Source organism: Enoplosus armatus, chromosome 7, assembly GCF_043641665.1.
Source record: "Enoplosus armatus isolate fEnoArm2 chromosome 7, fEnoArm2.hap1, whole genome shotgun sequence".
In the NCBI taxonomy this organism is placed as follows: Eukaryota; Metazoa; Chordata; class Actinopteri; order Centrarchiformes; family Enoplosidae; genus Enoplosus; species Enoplosus armatus.
Window position 1 is genome coordinate 21312571 of NC_092186.1, and position 15324 is coordinate 21327894.

A 15324-nucleotide genomic window follows, 5' to 3' on the forward strand; every position below is an offset into this window, starting at 1 on the left:
ATGATTCAGTGTTGGTTGTAGTTATATGGGAGAGTTCAGTACCTGTCTGCCATACCGCGCCAACCCCTCCTCCCTCGCTGCCTCCTCCTTGCATTTGGCATGGTGGTGACTGAATGTGCTGTGCTGCATGGTTGACGATTTGTGGGATGGTCCCTTCTCCTCAAGTTGTTGTGGCTGTTTGTGGCAGGTGGGATAATACCTGTCACGCATGGAACCAAACTTTCAAAGCTTTTGTTACAAGTTGTGTGTATGTTATTGTCTAAACCATGAAACAATACTTCTTCTTTTTTTTGCGTTGTGTGCTGCCCACCATAAGTTTTCAACAAGTCTTCATCAACATAAATTACCGTTGGCAACAAGCACTGATGTTGATTAGACACTCCCTGTTATAACACGTTAAAGGACTATTCATTGTCGCACTGATCATTTTATTGCAGCTCCACCTCCACTTCCACCCAAGAATGTCCCGACCTCCCCCCCTTCGACTGGCCCTCCCTCTGCAGATGAAGCTGGTGAGAAGTCTTCTTATCTATTTCTGCCTGTTATATCAAACCATCACCTCGGGATAAAGCAGACTTTTACATTTGATCGCAGCAGCTTGTTTATCTCCAACTTTCTGCCCGTCTGTCCTGTTTTATCTCTGTGTGTAAACATACTGAGCACCTCTGCAAACACAGCTTTTGATTGGTCACTGGTTGTCTGTGTTTCAGAAGCGTCAACAGAAGCCGACGGTTCCACCAGGAAGCCGTCAATAGCTGACTTGGACAACATTTTTGGACCAGAACAGGCTCCCCCTGCTGGCGAGGACACAGGTGAAGCGTGGGTCTGCTTCACTGAAGAATCTTCTGGCCGGCAGCCTCTACCAGAGGAACCAGCACCTCTGCTACCAGCCTCCCCGCCTCCACCTGAATCTCCTGCCCCACCCTTACCTACGTCACCACCTCATCCAGAAGACCCTGCACCCCCTCTCCCTACCTCCCCTCTCCCAAAAGAAGAACCTGTGCCCCCTCTACCAGCCTCCCCTCCTCCTTCAGAGGAGCCTGCTGCACCTCCTGTCCCCTCAGGTCCTCCTACACCTGAGGACCGAAGTCCTCTCACGCTCGCCACCTCTCCACCCCCTGTGCCACCAAAGGAGCTTGCGTCTCCTCCCACTTCCTCTCCCCCTCCGCTCGTCTCACCCACCAGCGTCCCACTAGCCCCTGCTCCCAAAGCAAGAACCCCTCCAGCTGTGTCTCCTCCTGCTGAGGAACCCGCAACACGCCCGGTCCCACCGCCTCTTGTCCTGTCTCAAGAGGAGCAGTCCAAGAACACTGACACCACCCGACCCAAAGAGGACGGAGGTGAACCTGTCACCTCACCCAACGACGCTAGCCAGGGGAGCCGGATTACGCCTCCCCAACCTCCTCCCCCCACATACCGGGCGGTGGTGTCGTCACCGGGTCCCACATCTGGGCCTGGTGGCACGAATAGCGGTGAGTGGATTCTAAGTGGAATACGATTTACAGAGTTCAGGTTTTTTAGAGCTCTGATTTGTGGAAATAACTTCCTGAATCGCATCCAGATAATAACTACCATGTTCAGAGGACAGTGATTGATTGATACACTCGCAGGAATTGAATTGTGAAAACACTGGTCATCATATCAGTCAGGTGACTAGTAATATCAGTGACATCCATACAACTAAGGGGAGAAGTTTGAGTGGATTTCCTTTCAGCCCATTGCACCATCTCTGTTGTCAAACTGAACGATGATTCTGCATTTTTATCCCTGGAAAAGAGGTCACACTTTTAGCCCGGATGGATCTAGACCACTCATGCTGCTGCTGAATTGTGTTATGTTAGGAGAGGCTGCTGTTCTGACTGACTTGTAGTTAAAGGTCAGACTTCACTCTGGTAGAACATTTTCATTATCGCAGACACAGTGTCTTCTTTGAGTTGTCAGCCAGTCCTGCCAGTATCACTGAATCGAAGGACTTGTGCCTTTTTTTGTATGACTATTTCAGCTGTCCATTATGCAGGAGACAAAAATCTTTTCTGGTAAATTTTAATGAGTCAGGGACCCAAACATAGCATACATAACGATGTGAGGAAATAGTCTCAGTACAAGGGAGGACATTGATCAGATGTAGGCCAGTAGTTCACAAAAGAAAGTGTGTCACTAATAGCTGAGGAGAAGGAATAATTTGGTCGCAGCTTTAGCAAAATCCTAATTGTCAGTGGTAACGGATACCGAAGGCCGTTAAATAGGATGTTGGCTGTTCTTAATCCTCTAATAGAGGTGTGCATGATGGAGGTGAAAAAACAGTTTCAAGGATTGAAGTGAAACAATAAAACCTTGTCTGTGTCTTCTTATGAAAATCAAATTTGAGTTAGAATTGTAAACTACATAAGTATACATATTCCTTGTTTATAGTAAAATAACATGCTCTTCAGTTGCATTGGATGCTTGAAATGATATTATGAATATAATACAGGAAATATGCTTTCCAATGTGTCTGAAAGCTGATTCTGTCCAACCTGCATTTATTCTGCATTTCTGCTGTAGAGTTTTATCAAGGAAAATCTATCTCTTTCTCTTCTGCTCCGCAGGTTCCTCCTCTCCGGTGCGACCTGCCACTCCTTCGTCAGTCAACCCCACCCCACCACCACCTCCACCTCGACCCCCTTCACGGCCCAAACTCCCTCCAGGGAAACCCACTGTAGGAGATGCAGTAAGTCTCGCGGCATCATATTTTCATTTGTAATTAAGATGGTTGTCTTTTGGTATTTTGCCAGCTGTTGAAGCTTTAGTACTGACTTTCCACTATCGAACTGTGTCGCTGTTGCAACTAGTTCTGGTCGGTTAATACCTGAGGGGGTCAGTCACTGCTCTCCGGGTCTGCATCCTTGCATGGACTAGCAGGAAACTTCCATAAGAAAGCCTCTCAAAGCCAAACACAACTGTACAACTTGCCAATGGTGAAATGTTTCCTGTTATAATGAAGTCCCTTAAAATCAGAGCTTAATCTGATTATTCAAAACAACTTTTGATTTGATTTTTAAATGCGTTTCTCAAAAACATAACAAGCAATGGTATAAGATGCCAAAACCTTGAACCTGAAAGTTCTTCTTCTTTCTTTCACGCTAATCTGTCTTTTTCCTACTCTCTCTTTATCTTTTCAGAATCGTCCGTTCAGCCCGCCGGTCCACTCTGCCAGCCCCCCTCCCATCGCCCCGTTGGCGCGGGCCGAGAGCACCTCCTCCATCTCCTCCACCAACTCCCTGAGTGCCGCCACCACCCCCACCGTCGGTAAAGAGCTCTCCGTGTCCGTGTCAGGTGTGTGCTCCCTCAACAGTCACTGAGCTGTGCAGCCTGTCGCCCGACGGCTGGCTGAATTTTACTGTTCATGTCTAATATTAAAAGTTCATTGTTGATTTCATGCACCGGCCCCGTCCTTCCTTGCACTCAGAGTTTGTGTGGAATGAGTCATGCAGTTGTGTATTTATTTATTCATTTTTACATTGATTTAAAAAAAAAAAAAAAAAATTCTAGGAATGGTTTCCTGGAAATGATGGTCCACAAAATGATGAATATCAGTTACACAGGGTCGAAACCTGTTGTGGCATGTACATCATTCAAACACACGCATGTGAGCAGTTACTATCTGGAGATAGATGTGTAAACAAACAAACAAATATGTAAAATATGACCATAATCATTTGTATCTTGGTTTCTGTTCATTTAAAATAAGTATTAGTTACTCCTAAAGATCATTTTGATACAATGAAATATGAAACTGCACATAAAGGGTGTTCATTTTCAAGCAAACATTCCCGACAAACTTTCCCTTAATGAATTAATGGCACAACAACAGTTTATACTCCCCGATCTAACTTTAGAGTCGGTGTTGAAGGACCTTGCAGTTGTTGGTGGATAATAGCAGATCTCAGTAGACTGTAACATGGCTGAGTCATAATAGATTTTAAAAAAATACACACTCTGGAGGCAGCAGCAGTTACATAAACACAGAATCTAGTCCCTGGTTGGAAGTTGCTTTTTTAAACAGATTGCGGGGACAAACGATAAGCAAATGGCTTCAATAGATTCAGAGAGTAACGTGAAAAAATATGATTGTATGTGTATACATTATTTATTCATTGTTGATAGACTAAAAGGCTGATGGACTTGACAGTAACATAAAGGTCACAGAGGAGCAGTTTTAATAAGAAACTGCCACTATTCCAGTTCCAGTGCATTTTAATTGTGACATTTTCATCTTGTTTGTGTTTAAGATGCTTCGTTTTTTTGCAGTTTTATTTTTGTTTGCATGACAGTACTTTTCTGATTATTATTTTTGAATGATTGTTTCCTTGGTTTGATTTGCCTTCTGCTTTTTGTTTTGCCGTTTGTTTGTCTCTTTATTTGTCCTTTTGCTTGTCAGAAGACGATGCTTATGTAGACAAACTGCCCACCTTTGAGAGACACTTTGATTCATTTGCAGGTATAGTAAAGATCCCCTCAGAGAGAGGAAAGGGGACGGGTTGGGAAAGGGGTTGGAGGAGTGTTCCTTTGTCGGTTTTCAATCTCTTTGATGCTCTTTACCCGGAGTGCACTTGACATAGAAGGGTAAAGGCCATCACTGAATGTTTTTGTGCTCTCTTGATGAATGTTGGTCAAAAGGTGTAGGTATTGGGACAGTGAGACTCTGTTTTGTTTTTTTTCCCCATATTCTCGCACAGTTCCAGAAAGCCGGTTTTGCAGCCTCGTGTCAATCTTTAAAGACATCTCAAATCATGAGATATATAAAAAGGCCGCTTCTGTGTCATTATCCTAATACCTACTTATTTGACTAGTCTACTTCGGGTTTTGCTCACAGACGTAGGGACATACCACACGTTCATTTTTTTTCTTTTCAAACGTTGCAGCATTTCTCTTCATTGTTTTGCTCTTGCCAACTCATGCCTTCCCACACATTTCCCAAGCATTTGATAGATATGATAGCCCCCCTCTCTCTCTCTGTCTATCTGCATATCTTTCCTCATTCACCCACAGAAACAAATGAAAGCTGTGGTGAGACGAAAAGCTGCATCAATTGCATAACCTTTTTTTTTTTTTTTTAATGAAAAAGTTTGAGTGTCTTCCCCTTTGCCCATCTGCCCACTCGTGAGACTTTTCTCTCTGTTTTATGACTGTGCACCAACGGCTGTCTCGCCATGTCACCATGGCAACCTCCTGTCTCTTCTCTTGGCGACACATATTGCGTGTGTGTGTGTGTCTGTGTGTGTGTGTGTGTGTGTGTGTGTGGTGCAGTCACTCCCAGATACCTTCACTCTCAGTCTGCACCACAAGAGTGTGTTTGAGTGTTTGTGTGCTGTGTGTTCAATGAGCATGTCTGAAGAGCTCCTTATCTGTGGGCCCTTGAGATCCATATTGTCTGTCTTTCTCTCTCTCTCGCTCTCTCTCTCGCTCACACACACACACACACACACACACACACACTCTCAAACACACGCTGCCATATCAGAGCTGCTGCTCATAGAGTCGTTTGAAGTCTGGCATGAGAATTAGGCCGAATTAGACAGGCAGCAGCTGTTTGGTATTCATGCCGTCCTCTCTCTACCTCTGGAGTAGCACGACGCAGCCTCAAGTTTAACCAATCTCCACTGGCCTTAAAGCCTCGGTCTACTCCCACACTCGACCCATGACGCCCACCTTTCCGCACCTGTCACTCACGCACTCTCCAGCCATAGAAATAAATACAGCCCCAAACTCCGCCCTCCCCATCTGAACACCTGCCCTTTTGTTCTCCTCATGAAGCACTGCGCTGCTCCCGTCGTGCCATCGCCCAACACTCAGTTATTCCACTCGCTCAACAACACACCTTCGCTGCTGGAACCCCACATCAAAACAACAGTATGGACTAGAACAAGCCTGCTCTGCCAGGATGATTGCCAAGTTCTCCGTGTCAAACTGTCAAACACTGACATGAGTTAAATGTACACATTTGACTTTGGAAGAGTCATGTTTTTGCCGCATGTCATTTTAGGAAATAGTACCATATGTAAACACAATGACTGGTAATGCTTGTTCTTGTCAAACTGGAGCTGTACCCCAGTTCAGGGGCTGGATCCTCCAAAGTCTGAATCCATACCAAACACAGCATGACCTGACATGAAAGGCTCCTTCAGATGCAGCTGAGAAATGAGGCCTCCTTTTGCCCAAAGTCTGAGGACAGAACCAGAGTATCCTTTGCAGCCTGTAGTATCCTGTAATCCACCAATTCCTAACCCTTTCTTGGCTTGTCTCCTTAAAACGAAGCAATGACTCCTCTTCACGGTTTTAATATGTCTGTGACTCATGACAAGTGCAATAATGTTCCCTTCTCAAATGTTTTTGTTTAAATATTTGTTATATTCCAGAGAGGCTGCAACTATCTAGTATTTTCCAACTAAAAAAAGTATTATTAGACACAAAAAACATAATTATGTGTAGAAGAAATAAGTTTTTTGATTCTCTCCTATCACATTAATCATCTCATGACCTCTTAAAATAATCCTGCAACCCCTTTTGGGGATTCTGACCCACAGGTTGAGAACAACTGTCATAATGCATTGTTCACTGGTCAGTTGTTCAGTGAGTGTTAAGGCAATCTCTATTAACTCATAAGGTCCTTTATGCATTTCTCAGATATGTGTGCTATTTAAATAATTTTTTTTAATCTACTTTATCTTAATCTACCTACTTTATCTTACCTAAGATACACTTGCTACTGTGCTCTGGTGGAGACGCCATTCCTACCAGAAATATATCACAGATACACTACGCTACCAATAATCTGCAATAAGCAAATACTGGCCCATTCATCTGTGTAGCTCTCGTATCTCTCCGTGACAAACTTGAAACGAAAGTTAACCAGAACTGTCTGAACTGTCCTTAGTTTTGGTGTCTGTGAGGTCTTCTGGAGGATCCAGCCCCTGAAATTGGGACGCAGCGTCTCTCTGTGCACCTCCTTCTCCCTGCTTATGGCTGCCCCCTGCAGGGTGTTTTCTTTTTATACATGACAGTGTGCTTCCATCTGTTTCATAATTTGAAAAGTGGAGGCCTGGAGGCAAATGTTTGCACAGTGAGCCGAAGAAAGATAAACGCAATATGAACAATCTGCCAGTGAAAAGTAGAAAGTAGTGCCAGTTTACCGTTGGACCCATAGTGCTCCCAAATTTTCCGCAATTGGAGCATCGGCTGTTGGAAAATTACCATTTTATTATGTGACAATGCCCCCCCCACCCCCCCCCCCCCAGACTATACATCCTCGACTTGCTCTCTCCTGTATCTTGCACATCAACTCGTACCACTGCCAACATCTGGCAGCACACACCTGGCCCTCGCTCCACCTGACTCCTGCCGCTCCTCACGCACGCACTCACCCACCCACCCAAAAAAACATCCAGTCACACCCGTGCTGTCACATGTTCTGTCTCGGCTTGCCATGGCCCTCTGTCCCTCTTCGTCCCCCGGCCTCCACCTCCACCTCACTGTGACATGTGATAGACCTGCCATGTGAGACTCACGCTACTGTCCTTCTCTCCTTCCCCCCTCTCACCCCTCCTCACCCACGTCCCTCCCTTCCATCCCTCTTCCTTCTCCCCCCTCCTTCTCCTCACCCCACCTTCCTCCACCCCTCCACCCCACACAGAGAATGACCAGCCATCCCTTGTATGGTTTGACAGAGGGAAGTTTTATTTAACCTTTGAAGGTAAGTTTTCTCTGCACCAGGGTAGCGTGCACACACACTCTTTCGAGGCTCATTTGTGCAAGCTTCGCCCCTCCCCTGTCCTGCCCCTTCTTTCCTTCCTCCCTCCCCTCTTTTCCTCTTCCTCTTTTGCAACCCCTTCATCACCCTAACCCACGCCATGCTAACTCCTGGCTGAGCCCCCTCATATGCAGTCAACTATGCAGTCTTGTCATATCTTCCTCAACCTTCTCTTCCTGACATTGTTCATACTCATTTCATCTGCGCTGACCGCCTTTCATTCCCTGAACAATTGGCGTTCTTCATGTACTTTACTAATCTCTTTGTCGTCACGTTTGTCCTTTTGGTCCTTTTTAGTTCTTGGTTTGATCTTTAGACTGTGTGATCTTCTTTGATCTTGTCAGAATAATTCAGCTTCAACAGCATGTCTGGAATAAGCATGCTCATCTCGCTCAGTCTCTATGTCTGCCTCTTGCCTTTCCTTCCTCATCTACCTGTGCTTATTAAATTACAAGCAGATGTCAGTGTGTAATAAAAAAAATCAGCAATTTGAGGAAGTAATTGTGTTTAACTCTACAATATCACAGTCAAAGAGCAGAGAGAAATGGGTATCCTCTACACACTTAACCTGCTGTTTTCATGCCACCTTACTAACACCAATATTTGTTCTCATTTCAAATAGTTGTAAAGTTTCATTTCCTCACTGCAGTTTGCACACCATGTTTTGTTCCTCATTTCTTCCACACACTATTGGTTAGGAAGAGCGTAGAGTCCTGGTTTGGGAGTTGAAACATGTATCTATCTATTGACGTCTGTTGGCTGTTTTTATACTGGGTTGAAGCCACTATACATTGATGTGAAACTCAGTTCAGATCCCTGACTGAAAATTTGATTTGGACGATGATGTAGTCCTGGCTTGTCCTGGCCATAACAACCAGAAAAGCATAGCGTATAATTCAGCTCAGGGGATTTTTAGTTACGGACATTGGTTGAGTGTGACTGTTTTATTTTATACACTATTTTAATGTGTGTGTGTGTGTTACCTCCAGGCTGCTCCAGAGGGCCCAGTCCTCTCACCATGGGGGCTCAGGACACTCTTCCTGTGGCCGCTGCGTTCACAGAGACGGTCAACGCCTTCTTTAAAGGAGCTGACCCCAGCAAGTAGGTCATCCAATAGCTTCACACATTCCAACATATCCTGCCATTACTTATTTATCGTAGGATTCCCTGAACAGGATCACAATTTTCAGCGGTACTTGTGAAGAGTCCTTATTAGCATTGTTAGCTAGTGATGCTGAGTAATAGACCAAGGTCACAACCCCGCCTACTGGTACCTAGTTACCTAGTTATGTAGCATGTGCAGCCTTGTTATGTTAAATACATAAAGATGTTAGTGTCTGTGCACTGTTTATACACCAGTTACAGATCCGTCACAGGAGAAGCTATACTGTAGTTGCTGACAAATGCATTGATAAGCACTTAGAAATGTCCTTATATCAGCTTACAACTGCAATATAGTGTGTTAAAAATGTATTAAACATTCATATACTGCTTACATATGCTAATCAGAGGGTTTCAAGTGTTACCGCTATTTAAAAAAGCATAACCTGTAATAATACTCTGCACAGTAGCTTCATATCAGGTAGACCTCAAGGAGCATGCTCAGTGTCTGTGTTTACACTGCTTTGAGGTTGAGGAGCTGAGAGGAATAAACTTTGTGCCTAGATTATTGATTTACACCGTTTAAATATTTAAATTAATACGATTTAATATTGACATTGAGTTACAATACATAAAGGCTGAAATCCGCACTCATGGGCACAAACCTTTATTAAGAAATTATAGTATATGAAACAAGCACCATCAGACCACGGCAAATTCCTTGCAATGTATGTTACTTGGCAATAAACAGTTTCTGATTCTGATTCTGAAACTGTCTCATTGCAATGTGTATTAAGAAAGACAACCCGCAGAAAACGGAGAAATCAACCAAATAATTGTGTACTGTATATGTAGAGAGTCTTTACTCTCTCTCTCTAACCCTCTCCTTCTCTTCCTCTTCCCCTCAGGTGTGTTGTGAAGATCATAGGTGAGATGGTTTTGTCGTTTCCGGCAGGAATCACGCGGCACTTTGCCAATAACCCGTCCCCCGCCGTGCTAACCTTCAGCATAACCAACTACAGCCGACTGGAGCATGTGCTGCCTAACCCCCAGCTCCTCTGCTGGTAATGACCTCGCTGTGACCTCACCACCTCACTCTCAGAAAAAAAAAAAAAAAATCAAATACACAGCGTTTCACTGGAGGCAATGTCGCAGTGAAGCGAAAAGATAAGATTACACCATAACTCTTACTGCATCCTGCTCACATGTGTAGTTCAAGTCTGAATGCTTTATTGTCCAGCTTGGAAATGCCCCATATTTCTTTTTTATATGTTGAGTGTTTATAATTTAACTAAACTTCATTCAAACCAAATCAAATGTTCTTACTCATTGTGCATTATAATTTCAATAGTATTGATTTCACTTGTAGAGCATGTGAGATAATAGCTTAAAGAGCATGTTGCATCATATGATCAAAATGAGTCACCTTCTTGTTATATTTGTTTGTTTCCAATTTATTGTGTATTTTTCATAATAATCATAGTGTATTTCATCGTCTTTGTTTCCACACAACAAATCCTGCTTATCACACTTACAGTGCGTTATAGTGCCAAAGCAAACTTCATTTACACAGCACATTTCATACGCAAAGACAACTGTTTTATAAATAAAATGTCTAAAATAAACAGCAGCATGAAAGTAAACACCTAACATGACATAGAAAAAATGTGTAAAGTGGCATAAAAACAAAGCAAAACTTTTAGCTTAACAAAGAGTAACAAAGCTTCAGATGTGATTCTGCAGATATTTGTGAATCTGGAATCAGGGTGTAAACTGGCAAAACTTTCTGAGAAGTGGCTCATGAAACATTCATGATCCCATGTGGAAGAGTTTGGTTGTTAAGTGATGACCAGAGAGGATGAGTCAACTTCAGTGAGATCAGCTCAGACACTGTGCTGCGTATTAATGCTGACTGCGTATTGAGTCATCATGAGGTCATCTGAGTTTTCAGACCAACTACCTTGAACAGAGGTCAGCTCCTTTTTTATTTGTGTATCGTCCTTGGTTTTCAGTTTTTAATTCACTTGCGTGGGACCCATAAAAACACATTTTATTGTGAGCAATCTAACCCAGAAATCACCACTCAATGGCAGCAAAAGTAAAAAGTATATTGCCTCACATCGGAATGATGACAATTACTGCTTAATTATGATTCATTACAAAATGACATTTATTAAATATCTCCCTTTTCAAATAATGGAGGATCATTTCTTGAAGAAGTAATTGATGAAATGTTTTTCTAAACCCAGCACAGTTGTTGTAGAATCAGTGTAAAGCCTGACCTCTTCCGGCTGATTGTTAAAATACTGACCAAAGCCTGTGAAACGCAATGGGTAGCAAAATTTCCAAAGTCATTGGTGCCAAAAAGAGTTTGTTTTTCTGGTCAAACATTTCTTTTTAATTGAGATGCACATTCCTCAGGTTAGACAAATCACCAGGATGGTATAAGATTTCTGTATTTTGATGGTGCTTTTCTACATGCTTCCCCATCAGCGACACCACCACACAAGCCAAGGCCGATACCAAGGACTTCTGGGTGAACATGCCAAACCTGATATCCCATTTAAAGAAGGTGGCAGAGCAGAAGCCACAGGCAACGTACTACAACGTGGACATGCTCAAGTATCAGGTAAGTTCGGCCCTCTGGAGTTACCAGACATCTCTAAGCTAAGAGAAAGCTTCCACTGTTTCACTGGAAAGGCCGTTTTGCAAAGCACCAACTGCAACTATTACCCATTGAATAAGTTTTTTTTGGGGGGGGGGGTTTAAATGGATTATGTTTGAATCCCTGAACATTAGACCTAATGCTTTGGCATTATTATTAGTTGCCTATACATATTTTCTATCTGTGTGCAGGTATCCACGGAGGGGCTCCAGTCGATTCCTCTGAATCTAGCGGTGAGCTGGAGATGCGAGCCCACCAGCACTGACCTGAGGATAGACTACAAATACAACGGGGAGGCCATGACGACGCCAATGGCCCTCAACAACGTCCAGTTCCTCATCCCAGTCGACGGAGGGGTTTCAAAACTGCAGGCTGTCTTACCTCCTGCTGCATGGTACGGTCTAAACTTTGTTATACTGTTAAGTACCATTTACATTACTAGGCAGTATACAGTATGTATACTACAGTACAATATTGTATATTACAGAATACAGAAATAGTAATACCAGGTAGGGACTTCTCTACTTACCTTGATTCTAGCTGACTGTACACCACATTAATGCTTGTATCACCATCATACCAATTATTAGTTCAAAGTGCACACTTCTGTCTATTGTTGCTGTAACAAAGCACTGAGATACCTCAAATTTGCATATAGTATCTGCACGGAGCTTTTTACTCTACAATGGTTTGACTGTGACTTTCAGTCGGTCACTTACTCTTCAAATGCTTCATAGATGTTTTTTTGTGCCCTAATCCTGACAGGAATGCGGAGCAGCAAAGAATCCTTTGGAAGATTCCTGATATCTCCCAGAAATCTGAAAACGGAGGTACATAGAGTGTAATAAAAGTAAATTGTATCGTTTAGTAATATTGATATTCTTCAAGGAACAGCTTTGTGGCAAGTGATGAGAGAGTCCTTTATAGTTTTATATTGATAAAGATCAGATATAATCCTGGACAACCAGATGACAGCTCCGGGGCAGGTTTTGACATTTTTGGACCACTGAACAAGATATTTCTTTGTACATCTCAACCAACTTTGAAGAGTCACTCAGATTGTATCAGCCTGGAAGAGATTGAATCAATTTTTATTAAAAATAAAAAAAAGAGAGACAACCATAGCTAGAATGTGGAAATAGATAGATTAAAAAGCAACGTGCAAACCTGCAGAATTTCTGCAGGCATGTAGAGCTGGACAGTTTTAAACACTGACCTAGAACCTGCACTAGGAGCCATGGATGCAGCTAAGCAGGCTACAGGGGGAAAAAAGTGTAGTACATCATGCCCCTCTGGAAAACATGGGGCCCTCGGTGGCTGTCAGCTCTGCCTGAAGTAAACAATGCCCCCTTCTGTCTACAAATGGTGTTACAATTACTTCAGCAAACCTGTCACTGCACTGTGTCTGTGTGTTGTATGTGTATGTTTCCAGAGTTTCTCTAATAGTCAGTGCCTGATGTAGCACATACAGTGGAATATTTACACATATTTTCAACTGATAAAGCATAGTTTGATTTGTGCATCTGACGTCATCTGATGCACTTTAAGTAGCTGGCCTGTTTCATATATTACGAAGCAGGAAGGAAGCCTCCGGGGTTAACCTGGTCTCCAGGAGAAGGACAACTTGATTATGTATTTTAAGATAGAAAATGTAACCAGGCTCAAACATGATCAGTTTAGCTGTGCTTCTTTTGAACGTGGGTGACATTTAAATGTGATCATCTGTTTGATTTGTAATTTTCTTTTCAAATGAATCTCATTCAGTGCTTTCTGGAAATCTGTATCCAGCAAACATTTTGACATTGAACAGGCTTTGATAACAATAGCCTGTTCCCACAATAAAAAGTTAAATATAGCAACGTCTGTAGTCGTCTGGAGCTGCTACCTGCATTTTTCATTTTGTTAAATCAGCACCAACTTATCCCTCTGATAGCCATTCAAAATAGTTTACAGAGCTGTTTACGTCTTTGAACTTGATTCCCTCGTGTCACTGTCACTGTCTATGAAATGTTGGGAGTTAAATCCTAATTCTTTCACCCTTAAAACGTTCTTCGTGGCCCGCAGACGTCTTTCTAAAGTCTCCCTCCTCCCTCAGGTGTGGGATCGTTGTTAGCTCGCTTTCAGCTAACAGAAGGCCCCAGCAAACCGGCTCCACTGGCGGTGCAGTTCACCAGTGAGGGCAGCACCCTGTCAGGCTGTGACATTGAACTGGCTGGGCCAGGATACCGCTTCTCTCTCGTCAAGAAGAGGTTTGCCGCAGGTCAGTTTGGTACTGTAGTAACTACATATAGAGGGATTTTCCAAAAGCTAGCGTTAATGATCACTGTCACTAGTGTCCAATGAGAGCTATGCCAACTCGTTCAGTAGATCGAACCTTTTCAAACTGTTTGATTCTCATATGCGAGTAATGTAGATATCAATATAAATTAAGGAATATTTGTTCGATTTTTCATCAGTTACACATTTTGTTATTGTTGTTTGTATTGAGTAAATTGCTAAATTGTGGATCAAGGTGTACTTTATGTAAAGGTAGATAACAGGTACTGATTTTATTCGTATTTCTGTGCTACAGTGTGCGTTAATTTGTTGTTTTATGCACCAGGCTCATTATCATTACCTCCATTACTGTGTAATAATGCCGCTTGTACTTACTGCGGTAACTGTCTCTGAAGTTAACAATAGATCTATAAAAGGTCCATAAATTATTAAAACATTAGCTAAACTTTACGATGATGTGTTTCAGGAAAATACCTGGCCGACAACTAACCCGTGCTACTGAGAACAGCACTGTTGAACAAAACAATGGCAGTGGACTGAGGTTGACACCGAGGACAGAGGGCAAACCGACACCAGACAGACTTTCCATTAACCTTTTCTGAACCCACACGACAGGTCCGCAGCCTACCCAGCAGTATTGTACAACTTGCATATAGCATCGTGGAGCTGTTTTAGGTCATGTAATTATCGTATTTGTATTCATTTCATAACATCTGTATTGCTGCAGTTAGATACCTGGGTTCTTCCTCCCTCTAAAGTCTGTCCCTCTGTCTCCATCCTCCTCTGGTCAATGTGTGGTGGTGTTTTTTTAAAGTTTCACTGCAGCTGCCTGACCGAAGACATGGACAGAAAGTGTTTGTTGTCTAGAGTCCAGAAACATTTGGCTGTAGGAATAAGAGCTTTGTGGTCAGACACGCAGCTCAACCTCTGACACATCCAAAGCTAGACTAGTAGAAGCAGGGCCCAGGACAATTCATTGTAAGTTAAACACCACTAGCAGATTTTAAAAATCAGCTCAATAAATAATCCTTATGTTAGACTCTGAGCTCGAAGCCTGAGACTGCTGTCCTCACTGTCTCGGGCGGCCATTAGCGTGTCTTTTGCCAGCAAGTAAATGCATTTACTGATGCATTTTGATGTGTATGTTGTCACCAACAATGAAAGATGTTTCGCCGGTGCTTGTTTGCGATCGGATGAAACATAGGATCAAGTAACTACAAAAAGAAACTAGATTTTCATGCATCACCTACTGGTACTACAGGGTCACATGACTTTGGATTTCATCCTTTTTAATATAAATGCACTGATCAGTCAATCAAACTGTTATTTTATTTCTCTGGAATATACAGACATGGAGAGGTTTTTAGCCAGTTAGGCAGCTGCAATGATAAATCAATGTACTGGTTGCAAAATAAGAAAATATGTTTTCCCGTCAGAACAAAAGAAGTGTACAAAGTGTCATTTTAAATCAATAATATATATCTTAAAGGGC

General features: G+C 42.8%; 1 protein-coding gene across 1 annotated transcript in view; it reads left to right on the forward strand.

The window, feature by feature from the left end:
* sgip1a (SH3GL interacting endocytic adaptor 1a) overlaps positions 1-14592 on the forward strand; it is a 54904-nt gene extending 40312 nt beyond the window's left edge. The window contains exons 12-22 of the mRNA XM_070908284.1: positions 438-512; positions 2589-2710; positions 3162-3315; positions 4421-4480; positions 8779-8890; positions 9799-9954; positions 11384-11519; positions 11747-11949; positions 12321-12385; positions 13651-13815; positions 14299-14592. Of these exons, the coding sequence (XP_070764385.1) occupies positions 438-512; positions 2589-2710; positions 3162-3315; positions 4421-4480; positions 8779-8890; positions 9799-9954; positions 11384-11519; positions 11747-11949; positions 12321-12385; positions 13651-13815; positions 14299-14321 (1271 nt within the window). The 3' untranslated portion in view covers positions 14322-14592. The remainder of the gene's footprint in view (positions 1-437; positions 513-2588; positions 2711-3161; positions 3316-4420; positions 4481-8778; positions 8891-9798; positions 9955-11383; positions 11520-11746; positions 11950-12320; positions 12386-13650; positions 13816-14298) is intronic.
* Positions 14593-15324: the final 732 nt, after the last annotated feature.